This window comes from Erigeron canadensis, chromosome 8 (assembly GCF_010389155.1).
Source record: "Erigeron canadensis isolate Cc75 chromosome 8, C_canadensis_v1, whole genome shotgun sequence".
Classification (NCBI taxonomy): domain Eukaryota; kingdom Viridiplantae; phylum Streptophyta; class Magnoliopsida; order Asterales; family Asteraceae; genus Erigeron; species Erigeron canadensis.
The window spans coordinates 27,718,557-27,738,900 of record NC_057768.1 but is presented as its reverse complement, the minus strand read 5'-3'; the positions used below and the strand labels follow the sequence as shown (position 1 = coordinate 27,738,900).

The 20,344-nt window shown below is 34.5% G+C and overlaps 2 protein-coding genes across 2 annotated transcripts; both read left to right on the top strand.

Moving 5' to 3' along the window:
- The first annotated feature begins 715 nt into the window (after nt 1–715).
- On the top strand, nt 716–1,759 carry LOC122610542. The gene is made up of 2 exons (XM_043783522.1): nt 716–1,028; nt 1,236–1,759. The coding sequence occupies exons 1-2, from the start codon at nt 716–718 to the stop codon at nt 1,757–1,759; spliced, it is 837 nt and encodes a 278-aa protein (XP_043639457.1).
- Nucleotides 1,760–16,693: 14,934 nt separating this feature from the next.
- LOC122610541 lies at nt 16,694–19,942 on the top strand. Its single transcript, XM_043783520.1, has 13 exons — nt 16,694–16,822; nt 16,947–17,044; nt 17,119–17,214; nt 17,299–17,382; nt 18,060–18,187; nt 18,273–18,375; nt 18,442–18,568; nt 18,651–18,862; nt 18,955–19,111; nt 19,206–19,262; nt 19,351–19,425; nt 19,580–19,651; nt 19,784–19,942. Exons 1-13 carry the CDS (start codon nt 16,694–16,696, stop codon nt 19,940–19,942), a joined length of 1,497 nt encoding a protein of 498 aa, XP_043639455.1.
- The last annotated feature ends 402 nt before the right edge of the window (nt 19,943–20,344 follow it).

Here is a 20,344-nt window from a genome sequence, read left to right as displayed (position 1 = left end):
GGAGAGTTCTAGTGATGAAGAGGAAGAAGAAATCATCCCCATGACACAAAGTGAAATCGACAAACTAGTCGCCGAACAAATTAAAGACATCATAGCGACTGAAGCAAGTAAAAACTCTGGAAAGAAAGAAACTGCTAGTCAGACGAAAGGAAAGGGTATAGTTGCAAGTAAGACTAGTCAACAAGCAGGAGGAAATTCTAATAGGGTCGGTCTATACAAGGATTTCCTGAATTGCAAACCAACTTTCTTCCACTGTACTGGAGGGGCGGTAGGCCTATTACAATGGTTCGAGAAGACTGAGTCAGTTTTTCGATTAAGTGAGACTCCTGATGGAAATCGAGTCAAGTATGCCACCGGTACTCTTCTGAGTGGTGCTCTTACTTGGTGGAATGCATATGCTGTTGATGTAGAAATCGATAATGCTAATGCAACTCCTTGGGACGAAGTTAAGGAAATGATGAGGGAAGAATATTGTTCGAGGAATGATATTCAGAAGTTAGAAATGGAGTTTTGGAGTTTGACAGTGAAAGGAAACAGCATTGCTGCCTATACTAGGCATTTTCACGAATTGTCGGTATTATGCCCTACAATGGTTAAGCCATTGTACAAACAAGTTGAGCGATACCTTTAGGGACTTCCTCAGTCTATCCAAGGGAATGTGATGGCATCAAAACCCGTTACACTTTCAAATGTTGTTCGTTGAACTCATGAGCTCATGGATCAAACAATTCGTCACGGAGCAGTAATCAAGACTGCAGAAGTTGGGAACTTTGATAATAAGAGAAAATGGGATGGAAACCAAGGAAGAAACTTTACTCCTCGACCGTTCAGGAAGCCTGATAACATAAGAGCCTACAACGCGGGCCCGAGCAATAACATGCCAAACAAGGGAAACTCGCCAGTTTGTGGCCAGTGCAAGCGTAATCATCAAGGACCTGGCAAGTACTGTGAAAAGTGCAAAAGGTATGGCCATCTTACAAGAGATTGTAAGACTACCCCACCTACTAATATCAGAACCGCACCTGGAGGTTGTCACCATTGTGGAGATAATGGGCACTGGAAATTGCCCAAAGCTGAATGTCATGAATGTCCAACCAGCTCATGGGAGAGCATTTGTTATCACACCAGAACAAGCTCGGAATGACCTAACCTCGTTACGGGTACATTCCTTATCAACAACTTCTATGCATCTGTTCTATTTGATACTGGTGCTGAAAAATGCTTTGTATCTGAAGAATTCACCCCGTCACTTAATATAACTCCCGATAAATTAGATGCTAAGTATACAGTAGAATTAGCTAACGGAAAACTCATGTCTACCGACAAAATATTTCAAGAATGTACTATAAACTTAGACGATCGTCTTTTTCCAATAGACTTTAAGCCTGCAAGATTAGGAAGCTTTGACATAATCATCGGTATGGATTGGTTGTCGAAACATCATGCCGAAATCTTGTGCTGCGATAAAGCAATCCGAATTCCTCTCCCGAATGGAGAAGTGATTATCATACAAGGAGAGAAAAGTGGCACACCACTAAACATCATATCGTGTATGAAAGCTCGGAAGTGCTTGAAGAAAGGATACTTTTCTATCCTAGCACACGTGAAAGAAAAGAATTCAGATGAGAAACAATTAGAAGAGGTGCCAGTAGTCAAAGAATTTCCCGACGTATTTCCAGAAGAATTACCAGGACTCCCACCATCTAGACAAGTAGAGTTTCATGTTGATTTAGCACCTGGAGCGAAACCAGTAGCTTGAGCACCTTATCGTTTAGCCCCATCAGAAATGCTTGAATTATCTAATCAGTTACAAGAACTGTTAGATAAAGGTTTCATTAGACCAAGTTTCTCACCTTGGGGAGCTTCGGTCTTATTCATTAAGAAAAAGGATGCATCCTTTAGAATGTGTATCGACTATCGTGAGTTGAACAAACTAACGATTAAGAATAGATACCCTCTTCCGAGAATTAATGATTTATTCGATCAACTTCAAGGTTCTAAGTTCTATTCAAAGATAGACTTACGATCTGGTTATCATCAACTGAAGGTGAAGGAAGAAGACATACCTATAACAGCTTTCAAAACTCGTTATGGCCACTACGAATTTCTAGTGATGCCATTTGGCATAACAAATGCACCAGTTGTTTTCATGGATCTGATGAACCGCGTATGCAAACCATACTTGGATCAATTCGTCATTGTATTCATCGATGACATTTTCATCTACTCGAAAAGCGAGGAGGAACACGAACAACATTTGAGGAAAATCTTAGAACTGCTCAAGAAGGAGCAACTGTATGCCAAATTCTCAAAATGTGATTTCTGGATTGAGAAAGTATAGTTCTTAGGGCACGTAGTTACCAGCAAGGGTATTCATGTGGATCCTGCAAAGATATAAGCTGTCGAAAAATGGGAAGCACCCAAGACACCATCAGAAATCTGCCAGTTTTTAGGTCTTGCTGGCTATTACCGACGATTCATCGAAGGTTTCTCTAAAATAGCTCAGCCATTAACATCTTTAACTCAGAAGGACAAGAAATTCTTATGGACTGAGAAACAAGAAGAAGCATTTCAAGAGTTGAAGAAGATGCTTTGTAGTGCACCGATTCTTGCATTACCAGAAGGTAACGATGATTTTGTCGTATATTGTGACGCCTCCTATCAAGGGTTAGGTTGTATTTTAATGCAACGACAAAAGGCCATCGCTTACGCATCACGACAGTTGAAAATACATGAGAAGAATTACACAACTCATGACTTGGAATTAGGAGCCGTGGTATTTGCCTTAAAGATGTGGAGACATTACTTGTATGGTACAAAGTGTACAGTTTTCACTTATCACAAAAGCCTCCAACACATCTTCGATCAGAAAGAGTTAAACATGAGGCAACGGCGTTGCGTAGAACTATTAAATGACTATGACTGTGAAATTCGTTACCACCCAGGAAAAGCAAACGTAGTTGTTGACGCTCTCAGCAGAAAAGAGAGAATCAAACCTCTAAGAGTTAGAATCCTTACGAGGAATGGACAAGAAGCAATCAAGAAAGAACATGAAAAGGTAGAATCCTTACGAGGAATGGACAAGAACTTTGAAATCAAGGAAAATGGAACTAGATATTTTATGGATCGGATATGGGTACCTCGTTATGGAAATTTTAGAGATTTAGTGATGAATGAAGCACATAAAACTAGGTACTCTATACATCTGGGATCCGATAAAATGTACCACGATTTAAAGGAATTATATTGGTGGCCAAACATGAAAGCAGATATCGCTACCTATGTCAGCAAGTGTTTGACATGTTCTAAGGTAAAAGCTGAATATCAAAAACCCTCAGGATTGTTACAACAACTAGAAATACCCCAATGGAAATGGGAGGGAATAACAATGGATTTCATCACCAAACTACCCAAGACGACTAATGGTCATGACATGATTTGGGTGATAGTCGATCGTCTCACCAAATCAGCACATTTTCTGCCAATGAAGGAAACCGACAAAATGGAGAAATTAACTCAGTTGTACTTGAAAGAAGTTGTCTCAAGGCACGGAGTACCACTTTCTATCATCTCCGATCATGACGGTAGATTCACATCAGACTTTTGGAAGTCACTGCAGAAATCACTTGGTACTCGTTTAGATATGAGCACCGCATACCACCCTCAGACCGATGGTCAAAGTGAACGAACCATCCAAAGCTTGGAAGATCTGCTACGAGCATGTACTGTAGATTTTGGAAATGGTTGGGATAAGCATCTGCCTTTAGCAGAATTCTCATAAAATAATAGTTATCATACTAGCATTATGGCAACACCTTTTGAGATACTCTATGGAAGGAAATGTAGATCACCAATTTGTTGGAATGAGCTTGGAGAAAGTCAACTCACAGGTCCAGAAATTGTACATGAAACAATGGAGAAAGTTGTACAAGTCCAGCATAGGCTAAAAGCGCTACAAGATCGTCAAAAGAGTTATGCTGACGTTAGAAGAAAACTGTTGGAGTTCGAGGTCAACGATAGGGTGATGCTAAAGGTATCACCATGGAAAGGTGTTATCCGATTTGGAAAGCGTGGGAAACTAAGTCCTCGATACATAGGTCCATTCGAGATACTTGAACGTATTGGTCCAGTTGCTTACCGTCTGAAACTACCTCAGGATTTGAGTAGCGTTCATGACGTTTTTCATGTTTCAAACTTGAAGAAGTGTATATCTCAAGAGAGTGTCGTCATACCTTTAGATGAGATTCAAATCAACAAGCGACTCCACTTTGTTGAAACCCCGGTGGAAATCATGGACCGTGAGGTTAAACAGTTGAAACATAGTCAAATCCCCATAGTTAAAGTCAGATGGGATTCAAAGAGAGGTCACAAATTCACATGGGAACGTGAGGATCAATTCAAGAAGAAATATCCACATTTATTCGAGAAGCCTATATCACCGGAGGCTACACTTTGAATTTCGGGACGAAATTCCGTCTAACGGGTAAATACTGTGACATCCGTCAAATTTTCACTTTATTAATTTAACCTAATTATATGCAATTAGGGTTCGATTATATTAATTACGGTATTTTAGGCTAAGATAGGGTATGATTAAGTGTATGAGTATGTGATAAGCTTTCTTATTTGATTGTGTGATTAATCAAACTACTAATGAACTATCTTAACAAGTTTAAAAACCTTGATGATGATCAACTAGAAAATAAAAAGTTCAAATCTCCCGAAAATTCGTAAAACGCCTATTTTTCGCATAAGCTTTTCTCGTATGAACTTAAGACTTGGGGAAACATAATTTCTAGTATTTCTACACTCGATTATGATTTTTAATTCATAAAATAACACACTCAAAAAATCGGAAAATCTAAATAATTATAGTGAATAGTAAGGAGGTTTAAAAACTAGTTACTTACTAGATAATTGTTTTACCATAGCTTTTGAACACATCACTCTTTTTCTTTTACCACCACCACTTTTCTACCACATCACCACCCTAATAAAAAGTTGATGAATCACCTCCCCTAGCCCTCAAAACCCACGGCCACACCACCATCATTTTTACCATTCATTTTCCAAATCTTTTTACTATAAATAGCAAGCATCCCATTTCATTACAACTTGCTAATTTACATAATCAAACTTCTTCTTCTTAAATCCCTATCATTCCAAGATCCATACTTGTTCAAGTTTAAGCATATCTCTCACAACCTTTCATCATCCCAAGCTTTCGATTCAACCAAAGTTGTCTTGATTTCGTTGGTTTCGAAGTTGTAAACACGAAGTTGTCATCGGGAATTCTTACAAGATCATCAAAAAGTCTAGTTATAATGGCCAATTGGAGTTAGGATTTATTCATATTCTTCAAGTAAACAAGTCCAAGCTATATTCAATTTTCTCAAGATCTTCTTCGGAGCTCATTCCTATATCGTTACATTGATCATAGAATTTTTAATTCTCCGAACTTGTAAGTGTTTTTATAAAACCTTACTATACTTTTCTCTTTGATTTTAGAACTATATGTTATCTATTAAAATGCTTGTCAACTTATTTATACTCATTTTAATACATACTTGCATTTAAATACGTTGAATATGTCTTTTATACATACAATAAATTGTTGGTACTTTTATAGAATTGAAGTACATGATATTTACACTTATATAAATCTCCTTATGTACTTCCAATGAAGTATAAATGAATATTTATATAATCGCTATTCACCATCTGTGAATTGTTTTCGTCTTCTCGAATTGTCAGATTTATGGATAGAATATATCCTTGATAGCCTTTTAACCATACTATATTTCTAAACGTGATTGCCATTGACCTTGGGCATCTTTGGGGTATACCAACGGAGCGGATTGTAGTTCGCAAACGGTTTGCTTTCGCATTCTAAACGCAACTTGGTTCACCGTCGGGATACTACATGACCCAAGTCAACCTTAACACAACTTGAAATATAATATTGGTTTTTCTTGCCATTTAAGGTATCTCTTCATCTTATGATTAATAAATTTTGTATTAATTATAGTCCTACTATTTAAAGTATCTCTTCGTTATATGTATATAAATATATACACACTCGTATTCGTCTTCGAATATATTCATATCAATTCAAAGAAACACTTTCAAGTGTCTTCTTATTCTCATTCATATCTTAAGCTAATTGATAACTTATAAATTGTATTTTTAACAAAAGCTTATGAAAGATTTTTATAAAGATAAAATGAGAAATCATTTATAAATATTTTTTTAAAAAAGTAAAGACTTTTAGAAAGAACCCAAAGTTTCTTACGTTGACAAGCGTATTAATAAATAACATTATTAAGTTTAAACCTTTACTATAAATCAAATCGTATTTTCTATTAGGATAATTTGCTCGTTTGCTATCATTACAACCTTTTTACGTTACTAATCAATTCACCAATCTAAGGTGAGTTTCATGGATCCCTATTTACTATTTTTGGGACTGAGAATACAAAACTGTTTTGTTTTTATGGTCACAACTGCTTAAAATGATCCATGCTTATATTTTTATTATTACAATGCTCTGGCTCGAAATCCCCTATATGGAACTTGGACCGATTAAAATTTACGACGCGAATATTGTAAATAGTACTATTGGGTTGACACGCCTATCCAGGTTAGTCGCACTAACACTTGCAATGGATAATTAATATTCGAAATATATCTTGATTGTGTTGAGCATTTTAGCATCACAAGAGGGGTATTATTTTTATATATACGTGAATCGTATGATGTTAAGGTATTCGGTTTCCAAGGTATAAGCATGTGATAAATATTATTGGTTTGAATAACCATGTTATCTTGATATTCGTAATGCATGCGATATCTTATATAAATCTTGTGATCCAAAGGAAAATTCTTATTATAAAAACTATGAACTCACCAACTTTATGTTGACGTAATTTAAATGTGTATTCTCAGGTACTTGAGCTATTTGATGCATATACGTGATGCATGCTTTTGGAGTCACAACATATATTAGGAGAAAACATTTCGAGACGTCTTTAGCTTGTTAATATTCTCATGTTTTTAAGGAATCTCATTTGTAATTGTTGTATGCTCATTTCCATCTTTTGTAAGAACAAATGGTTATTATTAATGAAAGTTTTTAAAACGTCTCATTATAGAGGTCGTTTGTTATAATTTGTGTTGTGATTTCCTTTATTGTTCACTCCTTCCGTTTCCGCAAAATAAAATATTTTGGGGGTGTGACAAAACAGTTCATACATGCACAACACGGAGTCGTAGATGATGGTTAACATGTATTTAGTTGCTTTTATATGGTTTTTGAGTCGTTTTCGTATACATTTGATGCGTGTATGATATTTGTTAGTGTTTCAAGTTATTAATAGGTACTTGAGCGTAATTCTGAAGGAAACGAAATTTTTTTTAGGCAAAATAAGTGCTTACAAAATATTTATGAGTCCTAGGGCTGCATTTGAAGCTTGGTCAACGAAAGTCAAACTGACAAGAGCTATATTGTGACGCAATAAAGGATTGCGCCGCAACTACAAAACAACAAGGTAAGTTGCCCCGCAACTTGGGATGTTGCGACGAAACATGTCCGGTTTAGGCCAGCCATCAAGTCAACAAAATTCAAATAGTCAACGCATTCAATTTTGATTGCAACACAACTAAAGACGAATTTTGTGAAAATTTTAGGGCAACTATAAATAGCTTGCGAATTCATTCCTTAACCCTACCTTTTGATAACCATCCGTTTTGAAAAGCTTTTGAAGATCTTTTTCATCCATTGAAGCATCTTTGAAGCCCTTGATCATGATTGGATTTCTTTCATCATTCCGTATTCGATTTTAATCATTCTTAGACGGATTTCAACATTCGGTACATTATGTTTTCATATATTATTGATTGTTTTTATCTTTTCATAATGAGAGGCTAAATCTCTTAGCACCTGCTTGGATAGTGAACATATCATAGGGTTATTTTATGTTATTTGCAATTGATAAACAAGATGTTTATGTTTAATCGAAGAACCTCATTTATTTGAGTGTATAAATTGTTTTTATCTTTTATATAGATAATTGATAATTGTTAATAGAAGTTCGAGAGAAATCTATGTGATTGTCAATTGGTTTATGAAATGATTAATCGGTCTTTAATTAATCAAAAGTCGTTGGAGTTCGAGAGAAATCAGCGATAAAGATTTAAACAATTAAATTCATTTTGAGTGTGAAAACGTCGATGATAGAGATATCTGATTAGGCGAATAAAGCTATTCGCGAGAAAGTTTTTCAAGATTAAATCATAAAATCAACTTAAGTTCTTAATGCTTAATTATTTAGAGTAGAAATTATCCGTAAGAGTAATAACTACACTTTGAGCAATTAAAATTTTAGTATAACGAGAGTTCATCTATTACCTTTTAAGTTGTTCAACAATGCAAGTGATATTTAGACCTTCTAATTGACATGTAAGCTAATCCAAGTATGTGTGCCTTTTAAATTACTGTTTCAATCAAAACTCTCTTTTTGATTAATCCTAAGTAGGGATGGCAATGGGGCGGGGATCGTCGGGGATCTCAATCCCCATCCCCGTACCCGATTTTCACTTGTAATCCCCGTCCCCGTCCTCGTCCCCATCCCCGTCGGGTAATTAAAATACATCCCCAAACCCGTCCCCATCGGGTATCGGGGATACCTTTTTTGAATGAACATGAATTTATCTTAATAGAAGATATGTAATTTTCTTTTTATGTATAAACTAATATATATGTTAAATAGATGATTAATAAAGTATAACACATAAAAAGTATTAAACAAAAGCTTTAAACTTAAAACTGATTCTAGAATATAGATAAGAAGTTAAAGTGATTCTAATAAATATATATAGTAATTTCGGGTTCGGGTACGGGGATTGTGGATTTTCGGTTTCCCATACCCGTCCCCATCCCCATCTGGGATTAGATTTACATCCCCATACCCGTCCCCATCCCCGGTCAACTCGGGGATTCCCCGGTTAAATCGGGTACGGGTATCGGATTTCCCATCGGGTACGGGTATTTTTGTCATCCCTAATCCTAAGGGATTACTAACAAATTTTATAACTAATTGCAAAGTGAGAATTCGGTCACAAAACCTCCTTTTACTTGAACTACTTAATTTGAGCAACTGTTCTACTTTTGTCCTTGTGATCGACCTTTGATTTACCAAGTTTACTATACTGCATACGATCACGTTCACTGCCTGTGAGTGTGTTAAAGTCAGTCTTTTGGCAGTTTGTGTTTATAAATTTTATTACTCGATTTCACATATCAGGCTCAAAAAGGGGGATTAGGGGTGTCAAGTGTACCTCCAACATTCTCTTTTAGTTATATTATTAATTTGGTCCTAGTTAAATTTACTTTTAACATTCGTCTTTTTAGAGAACAATAACAAAAAGTTTTACACTTTTTAATAATAATAATAATAATAATAATAATAATAATAATAATAATAAAAGAAAAACTTATATAAATGGTGGGAGAAAGGGGTGTAATCGAGCCGACACAGTACCAAGCTCGAGCTTGACTTGATTGTAAAACTCGAAGCTCGAAACTCGACTCGAGCTCGACCGAGCCTTTATTTTTAAGCTCGATCTCGAGTTCGCCTTATGTGTCGCTACTTTCAAGCTCGACTCGATTAAGAATTAAATTAAGTTTCAAATCAAATTACTCCTATAAGCTCAACAACTTCAAGCTCGACTTAATTAAGCTCGGCTCGATAGTAAAGTAATTATGTAAAAATATATAATGGTCCAAGGTAAAATTGTAAATAAGCACAAGCTCGATTAAGCTCGCGAGATTTTTGAGTTGGATATATTAAGGCTCGAGCTCAATTCGAAAGTCTACTCGAGTAGCTCGAGCTCGGCTTGAGTAATCCCGAGTCGATTTTGAGTAATTTACGAGTCAATTTTGGCTAACTCGCGAACTGTATCGTGTCATTTACATCCCTGGTGGGAGAAAGATAAAAAAAACCCAACCCACCAAAGCTTTTCCTTTTCCAAGACAAACTCCCCTATCTCCCTTTCACATCAAAATTAACCAATAAATTCATTTCAACAATTATTATGAGTTGTGATAAAGCAAAGGGTTTGCATAAAGATGATGTAGAATTATTTTTGCATACTAATTACTACAAGTGAAACTGATAAAAATTAAAGAAAAAATAACCCAAATGGCGTTATGCAGTTAATATACATACTATTTATACACACCTCTATACCACAACCATAAAAACTATCTACCTACCCAAAATATACTTTTTAAATGAGAGGATAGTAAATATGAGTTGTTGGCATGAAAGCTTCCTCCTATTGTACTTCATCTGCCCTTTAAACTAATGTCTTCATCTTCAATTACTTACTTTCTTCTTCACCAACCTCCTTCTTCTTCTTCTTTCTATAATACACAAAAAAAAAAACAAAAAAAAAACCTTCAATCTAATACCTTTGGATATATTAGGGGAGGGTCTACTAGAACAGAAAAAACTCCAATGTAATTTATTCCTGATGATTACGGTGTCGGATCTGGTCCTGGTCCTATACCTATTTTTGTTTGAGTTTGTATTGTTGGTGATGAGTGTGGTTCTGATGATGTTGTTTTTGTCGCCTCTTTTGTTTCAGGTTGTGATTTTGGTGCTTCTTCTATTTCAGGTTGTGGTGTTACCTTTGGTTATGGTTTTGACTCTTGTTTGGTTCTATTTTTTATGTTGTTTCTGTTTGGGAATATGTTGTTTGTATAAGATCAAGTTTCGGTTCTATTTATGTTTGTAGTCATGGCTCGGGCTTGGGCTCTAATGTCATCTCTCGTTTTAAAACTGACTCATGTGCTTGTGAGGCCAATAATGTCGGTTATAGATTTAGATTTGTAGTTGGCGTTGATGCGGGTTGTTATAGTATATGCGTCTCCATTGACGTATTATCACTTTGATCAGTCATTATATCTTCACCTTCTTTTTATAAAAGTAAAACTAAAAAAATACACTCCAGTCTAATACCTTTGGATATATTGGGGGAGGATCTGTTAGAAATTAGGAGAAGATATAATGGATGATCAAAGTGATACTTCGTCATTGGAGACACCCATATTAGAATAACCCACATCATCGCCAACTCCAAATCTAAATCCAGAACTTACGTTGGCCTCACAAGCATATGAGTGGGAACCAAAACCAGAGGTGACATCAGATCCCAGGCCGAGCCATTACTACAAACAGTTGTAGAATGAGAACCTGGTCTTATACAGATAACAGATTCACAAACAGAAACAACGTTAGAGATAGAACCAAAACATGCGTCAAACCGACAACCTAAGTTAACAACCCAACCTGAAATTGAAGAGGCACCAACATCACAATTTGAAATAGAAGAGGCGACATAAACAACATCATCTGAATCACAACTATCACCAACAGCAAAACTCAGACAGAAATAGGTGCAGGACCAGGACAAGGACCAAAGCCGACACCGCAATCATCATGAATAAGTTAGATTAGATTTCTTTTTTTTTTTTTTTTTTTGTTATTTATAGTAGAGTCTCCCCCCAATATATCCAAAGGTATTAGACTTTTGTAATTTTTTTTTTAATTTAAATAAAAAAGAAAAATGAGGATGGTGAAAAAGAAAGCAATATTAAAGCACTCACTCCGACCGGCCTAATGCAATTTTATAGAAAGTAATTTTTGTTACAACGTTAAACCTTAGTTATAATTTTAAAAAATTTGTTATGCATTTTTTCTTCCGGCTCAGTCTAAATACTTGCATTTTCAGTATCGCTGTTGGCTTTTCGAGTTATCACTAATGCTGATAAGCTGTTCTTGGAAACTTACTGATTTGAATGAAAAAAATTGAGGTTTATTTGTGGCTTTCATTAGATATATTGGTTAAAGAACTCGATTTATAAATATAAAAAAAAACACATCATATGAGCATATTTCATACCGCAAACTTCAAGCTTTCCCAAATCCCAAGTCATCATCACTTCTCACATACTCACATCTAATAAATTAATAAAACATGTACGCATATGATTCTGTTCACCCCTTATTCATTCTATTAGACATTCTCCTTTTGCTTATCCTCAATAAAAAACGATACGTATATTTGGGATTTGGCATCACAAACTTTTCGTCTGCTTAACCTAGTTACCTGAGCCGTTTTACTAGTCAACTGATCCCATGACCGCCAGCACCTTTGCTGGTAGCCAGGTATCTTTTCGTGTTTATAAATGAGTATATTCTATGCTATATTAAGATTCGAACTTGTAATCTCCAAATATTTAAACCTATTGAAACCAAGCTTTTACATTAGGTCACCGTCCTTGTGATATGATCATATGACTTTGTCATCACAAACTTCTTTCTATAAATCATAGTAATACATATCATTATTTGATCCAAGCTAAAATTATATTCCGTTGTAATATCATTAACAAAATATTCCGCTTTTTTGTCATCTCCTATAAAAGTTTAAAAAAATACCCCCTTTGAATTCAAGAATTTGGATTGTAATTGTAAATCCTGTCTTCAGTTTACCTTTTTAAGGAATAAATTGCATATATTCTCACCTGAAACATACTGCTTCTTTCAATTTGATTATATCCATGGCATACAGATTTAGAATGGGAAGTGATATTCGTACCACCGAATTTGATAAGTTTACCACTGTTGTGCATTACATACTTGTACAGTCTGCTATGAAATATGTAGAGTGTGGTAAATGAATCAAAATATATGGTACGATTATCGTTTAAAATCTTAGAGCAAAAATGTTACCCTTGAGCAAAAACCTTCACTATGTAGTTCGTTGTGTTACCAATGCTAAAAAGTAACAAGTCTACTTTGGAAATCTTAGCAGATATGGGTGGAAATTTTGTAGGCTCATTTTTGGCTTTCATTAGACTTTAATTTTTTTGTTTCCCTTTGCTTTTTTTTTTTTTTTTTGAATTGCTTTTGTGCCAAAAACACCATTTAAGTTTAAAAGAACACTATCATTGCAATTGTCACACTGTTATAAATTTTATATGATGATCATCATCTCATTTCTCACATCGAATAAAACATATACATATGAATGGATATGATTCTGTAATTCTTATTGATTTCATGCCATTTTGACCTAAACCTCTCTGCCAGGCGGACGAGGGTATGTTCGTGACTATATATATGAAACTTTTTTTGCATAAATTAATTTCGTAAGAACTTCATATTACTTTAAATTGCATTAGGTCCAACCGTCCAAGTGAAGAATGAACATTGTCAAAATATTATGTGAACCTGGTCGTATTCAGTCATAAGTTAGCCACTCTGCGTGACAGAGCCATGAATTTCAGGATCGCTGAAATATTTTCATGATACTAACAAGCATAAAATTAAACTAAAGATTTAAATTACACTCTCTATGGAATTGCCACATAAAAACAATATTATTAGAAATATAAATTTTTATAACCATATTGGGGTTGTCATAGACACTCTTGAACACCACATAATTCCGTCATTATCTGCCAATACAAGGTGTTTTTTTCACCAATTGTGGTTAGTGAACGAGTCCGTGCTTGCTATCCTCATAATTCCTTCACCACGCCCACAAAAAATTAAAGTTCCCAAATTACTTTGTTTGTCCGTCCAAAATGTATGAACTACTATATAATGTATATACTTTACTTTTTATTTTGTTTCAATATAGATAAAGATGATGAAATCTAAACATGCCAATGCAAGTGATGTATTATTCATTACCTACATTATGATAAAACAGAAAATATATAACGAATTTATTATTAGTTATACCCTTAATCAGATTAAGAATATATACTTTAAGAACATAAATATATCTGGTCATTGATAAATTCGAAATGATACTAATAAGTCTTTTAGTCTAGCACTGTCAAATTTATAAGGCTGTGAGGAGTAGGAACTTTGATATATATTTTGGGTTCAAATCTTCATGTGAGTAATGTATTTTCAAGAATGAAGAAAAAGGTTTTCCTAGGAAAATTCAAGTTAATTTGATCTATGAAGAGTTCTCTTTTGCACTGTCAATAATGCACTCGACTTTTTGACCAACATGTAGACCGTATTAGAATTCAATTGAATTATTAGTGACGAGTCGAAGCACAAAAATTAAATGTTGAAAAAACGCTGTTTCTTGAATGGTTGATAAATTGCAAAGTTGACGTCAATCGTTCTATTGAATAAGTAACATACCTTTTTTCAATGTTTTCAATTCGGCATCTAAATGTCCCATGATGCTATCTTCATTGTGAAGCACATGGTGTATTGGCGTGTCTTGTATCTTCAAGTCAAAGAGAAAATCATATAAATATAAATTAATTTATTATTATTTTTTTTATTTTTTAACATCCAAATGTGTTTATTTAGGAGGTGTTTGTGATTGCGTTATAAAATGAATTATCTGATTATTACATTTATAAAACGTAAGTAATCTAAAAAATGTATTTGTATGAAAAAGTGATTATTGGCTATCAAAACACAATTTTGAAGAAGCATGTATCTGTATGTTTTTTCAAAACACAGTTTTGAAAATGCATAATATATTTTGAAAAAGCAGATTTTGTTTTCTTATCACAATACCAAACACCCTTTTAAAACTAGCAAGAGTTTAATGCATGGTACTAGCAGTGAAGAGATCAAATATATGGGTAAATAATTTTATGTCGACTAAGGCAGATTCCCATTCGAGATGATAATTAATATGCCCCTACTTGATATGATATTTTGATGTTTTACATGTGCTAATCAAATAATCAATATCTTCTGTCATGTGATGAAATGAACGATATGATGATGAATAATTTTATTTTTCTGGCAAATGCAAATCAATATTACCATTATTTTAGGATGAGTTTTTAGACATTACAAATTAACTTAAACTTTTAAGTAAGCATGTAACTTAAAACAAGATTTATGTTTTCACAATTGAATATATAACTATGTACATAAAAAAAATTCTAATGCCTTAGTAAATAATTGAATTATTGAAAACTACTAAGGAAAATGAATAAATAAGATTACATACCTTTTAGTTGTTATAGTAAACAACTAAAATTATACCTTTGGGTCTCTTGGAAGCAAGCACCACAAATATCTGCCTCTAATCACACCCCACGACCCAAAAATAAACTAAGTGTGGATGAACTACAGAAGAGTTCTTCCAAAAGGAGAAAGAAGGAAGCGAATACTCAAGCCAAGAACGTGCAAAAGGAATGAATCTCTAAGGCCCTATTTATAGCCTTGGATAGCCTTCATGGTTTTCCTATCCCACCCCACCGATGTGGGACAAATTTCTCAAAAGAAATTTTTTTCTGCTCCTTTATCACTTCTATTAATTTTGAGTCTCGATTACAACACAAAATGATTATGCTTCTATCAATTATAGTTATGACGTAGTCATCTAATCCTACAATTTTAGCATAGTACCCATATATTGTATTTTTTAGTCGTACACCGGCCCACAAAATATGCTTTAAGATGTTTTGATATACAATTGTAAAATATATTTCGTAGTAACTAAAAACATAGTGGTGTCAGAATTCCTAAGTACAACCCATCTCAAAAGATGTAATATGGCCATATGGATAGGTCCGCATGATTCAAATGCTTTGCAAGGCCACGTTACCAATTGGAAAAAATGTTTGATAAAGGTCATGCATGAAAAACTCTAATACGGAGTAACAAATAACTAACCGTTTTGACATTCTATTTTATTATTTGGTGATGAAAGATAATATATTATATATTGTTAACCTTGAAATATTTGATAATTCTCCAATCATTAGCAAATCACATACATGCATTATTAATACATATTTATTGATTATGACACAAATTAACCTTAGATATAGCGTAGTGATATGACACATAAAAAGAAAGATATATAAATATCGAGAAGAGGCCAGGTAGTATGATGGCATCTTTTATGGTTTGCAAAATGAATAAAATAAAACATCAAAAATACTTCATTTTGGGTATGGAAAAGATGAGAACTAAAAACATAAATAAATAAAAAATTTGTTGTAAATCTTGATCTTGAATCAACCATAAAAATCACAATCTCCAAACACTACTAAAGGAGATTAAGTGATAGAACTAAGCATGCTTAATGTGTCAATAAGATAGAGGGTCCACATAGGAAAATTATACTTTAAGATGACATAATCACTTGGTTAGGATGGAGGTAAAGAGGTTAGTTTGATTTCAACCATAGTTCTTGATTTTCTTGGAGCGTACGTATATATGTCCGTATGAATTTGTGTTTAGAAGTGCTTTCCCCATGCAATTTACGCTTACAAAATTTGTAAAAAAAAATGGCTGTTAGGCATCAAATGGTCGTATTATTGGTTGTATTTGGGTGTATATGTGTACTTTGTTTAAGGTAAACATCGAGATTATGAAACTTTATATTAACATGTTTGCTTTGATTGGTATATGCCAACTATTTTATAGCATTGAAAACCCATATTCTGCAAATAATGTGTACTTAGTTTAAGGAAGCCATTGGAAAGATAACCACTTTTCTATATAAGCTTATATCTACCACATATGTATGTACTTTGTTTCAGCAAACCTGTTCTGATTAGTGTATGCCAATTAATACATGTCAATCTACTCCTAATACAATCTTGGGAACCCTTAATTTCTAAACAACCATGGAACTTCAAAATCTTAACTTTGTTCAAGATTTAACCCCTGACAATAATTTCTGGCATATGAAGGCTAGAATAATCAGAATGTGGGAGCAAACCTTTAAGCTTGATATGATCCTTATCGATGAGAGGGTAGGGGTTTCTTATATATCTTTTGATATTTCTTTTGATATATCTTTCGTTGTTTATATGTTTATGTATTATATGTGTCAGGCTTCATGTCCATAATAAAAGTTATTTGTTGTTAATGTTTCAGGGTCACAAAATTCAGGCCATTGTTAAAAAGAGCTTGCTGCCAGATTTTCAGGAATACTTTGAGGATGCGGTGGTTGTCACAAGAAGATTTGGAGTTGGGTAGCAAAGAGACAGGTATAGGATTATAACTCTTCCTCACAAGATAAACTTTTTTTAAGTGTACTTCTGTCCAGCGTGTATCTTCCTTCCAAGGCCATCCCTATGGCTTTGATTTCGTCCCTTTTACTGCCATCAATGAGAACACTGCATCAGCAAGACAAAGACACACTGTGGGTTAGTAAATTCTTTGATTTTTGTTGTCTCTTTACTCCCAAAAATAACATGCTTAGTTAACTTTTAGATGTGATGGGTAGGATTGCTTGGTGTGGTGACCTTGATATCTTTAAGTCGTCTGGGAGAGAAAACAAAAGGGTGAACTTTGATCTACGGGACTTAGAGTAAGTTTTGTTATACATCTTGTCATTATTCCTTAAGTGCAATAACTATATAATCAGTATATGGGTATTTATGCATGAATTATTTCATATTGAGATTTCCGTAGTTACAATGAATATAGAATCAGTCGGTGAGTATTTGTGCATGAATGATTATCGATTTTCATTATTAGCTAAGTCATCTTACCTTGAATCTACATTCTAAAAAAGCACTCATTCACATTAGCACCATTTTCTATTAAATGGGAGTTTATTCATTGTCAATTGTGTAAAAACTCATGCCCTACTTGAATTGTAGCCTGATTTGTTAAGATGCCTTTGACAACGTAGTGATTTCATATTAAGGTTGTCTTCATTCCTTGTGACTTGGTTAGCTTTAGGTTGCATTGTATTATGACCGGAGTTCCATGTACAATCTTTTGTAGATTTTGTATTGGGCACTTATTTGACTGTGCTTAGATATATTCATGCCTGGGATACCTTATGCTTGGTTTCCTATTTGTTTTATATGAATACTATTTTCAATTACATTTTTCCTGATGTTATTATAGAATTTTGTTTTTAAGATTTCTAATTTGGAAAACATTTTGCCAACTTATGATGCCACAATTGATTTGTGGGCAGTTCTTTTTGAAAGAAAAATTGTTGCCTCATTTGTTATGATGCCTTTGACAATGTAGTGTTCAAGTTGTTAAATGCACTCTTTGGGGAAAATATGTTGAGCAAGTGAACAAGTTCATATCCTCAAACAAATCTGTTAAGATGGTTATTTGCATCCTCCAACATGCCAAACTTAAGTATTTTAATAGTAAGTTTGTTGGCCTATGTATATCAAACCATGTAGAGGCTCCAGTTGAACTCTTATATAAATTGAATGCTATTGTTATGTATAGGAGAAATTACTGTTCAGAATGACATGTATGGGACACGTCTTTTCCTCAATGAAGACATTGATGAGGCGAATGACTTTAGGAGGAGTTACGATCACCATCCCCTGTTAATTATTTGGGACTGTTGTAGTCATTACTAAAATCAAATATGGTTTGTTTTCCATGCATCCAGCCTTATAGAGAGGGATGGTGCTGCTACTCAAACTGCTCTGTCATCGCAGACCGTTTACCCCTTTAACAATGAATTTGTTGTCGATACCGAGAAGAAATACGTTTATGAGATCAGAGAGTGTGTAAAGGTTAATATTATTGGTTGATCTGTGTTTACTTGAAGGCGTTGCTCTATGCCTATATATTCATATACTTGGTTCGATTTTTCAGGAACAACATGTCGTTGTGGTTGCTACCATTAGGATGCTGGAAGAAGAACATGGCAGGTTTTACATGGCGTATCGGCGACATGGAAGGAAGGCTTTAACTAAAGAAGAGTATCTAGAGCAGTCTGAGGAGATCCCGTCTCACTTTCTCGAGGCTCCTATGGACAGCTTATGGTGTCTCGCCTGCCATGACATCCCAACATCTTTGGTTCCAAAGTAAAGTTTTTCTTTCAGGGCTTTTTACTTTATCATAACGAATGCTTCTATATGCAAATTTAATAGTGATTGTTATTATGTGTATATACCAGGTTCAAAGTTCAATTTAGGGTGCAAGACCACACTGGTACCGAGTCTTTTGTCATGTTTGACAAGGACGTTAGTAAGGTTGTTAGGATGTCTGCTAATGACATTCGAGAAAGGCAACCAGCTTCAGGCGATACCGAGTCTTACCCCCGTGAATTGGATGTGATGATTAACAATTAACAAACTGTTAGCTTTCAAGATTAGCATTGCCAACTACAATCTTAAAAAAGATTATTATGTATACACTGTGTCAAAGGTTTGTGACGATCCAGATATAATTGTTGAGCTGCAAGCCAAGGATGCACCTGATAAGGTAGAAATCTATATTTGTTTAGATGTACTGCTCAAGGGTTCATATCATTTTCCTGATTATTGTTGTGTTTTATCCATGTCATTTCTAGGCAAGCCAGGATAAAACTAACTTCAGTTCTGTTAAGCTTGGAGAATCCTCACAGACTTTAGCCGATTCCAAAGTGGTTATATACATATATTTAGTTTTGTCTTGGTACCTTCGGATCTGTTACTTATTAGCGGAATAATCCGTAACTACATTATATTAGTTAGACGTATTGCTCAATGGTTCATATCATTTTCCTGATTATTGTTGTGTTGTATCCATGTCCTTGCTAGGCAAGCCAGGATCAAACTAAATCCAGTTCTGTTAAGCTTGGAGAATCCTCACAGACTTTAGCTGATTCCAAGGTGGTTATATAAATATATTTAGTTTTGTCTTGACACCTCAGAATTTGTTACTTATTAGCTGAAAAATCCGTAACTATATTGCCTCGATATAAGCTAACATTGGCTTACAGAATCTTTGTCATATCTTTGAAGGATGCTTCATCCTTTACCGCAGACTCTTTGGCTTCCGACCTCGCAAAGGCCTCCCCGACAACTCCTGGTGAAAAAAGGGTTGCGCCGCTTTTTGCTGTTGAAAATTCCGTTGGTGAACTTTCGACCTCCAAGAAATTGAAGAAGAAACTACAAGCATAACATGTGTACAAGGGACAACGTACTCTGATTGTTGCTGCATTGTATTGTTTTGGAACCTTCCATGTGTTTTTGTGTCATTATCATGCCGATAGTTTGTCATTTTGTATGTTATTTTGTAACATTGAACTCGGCTAATCTGCTTGTAGCTTCATGTTCGAATTTGTAGGAGTCTTGCTTCTGATCGTAATATTATTATCATCTAATTTGCTCTTTTGATTCGTTATGGTATTATTATCTATTCCACCTTTTGATTTGTTAATTGTTACTATGCTCTACTAATTCTTCTTTTGTTTACTCTGTTGTACTACTAAACTATTAAGATAAGTCTTATGAGATTTTAACTACAATTGCAACTATTGTTGTTGCTTAGCTAGCAACAATTAAAAGTAATACTTTCAGTTG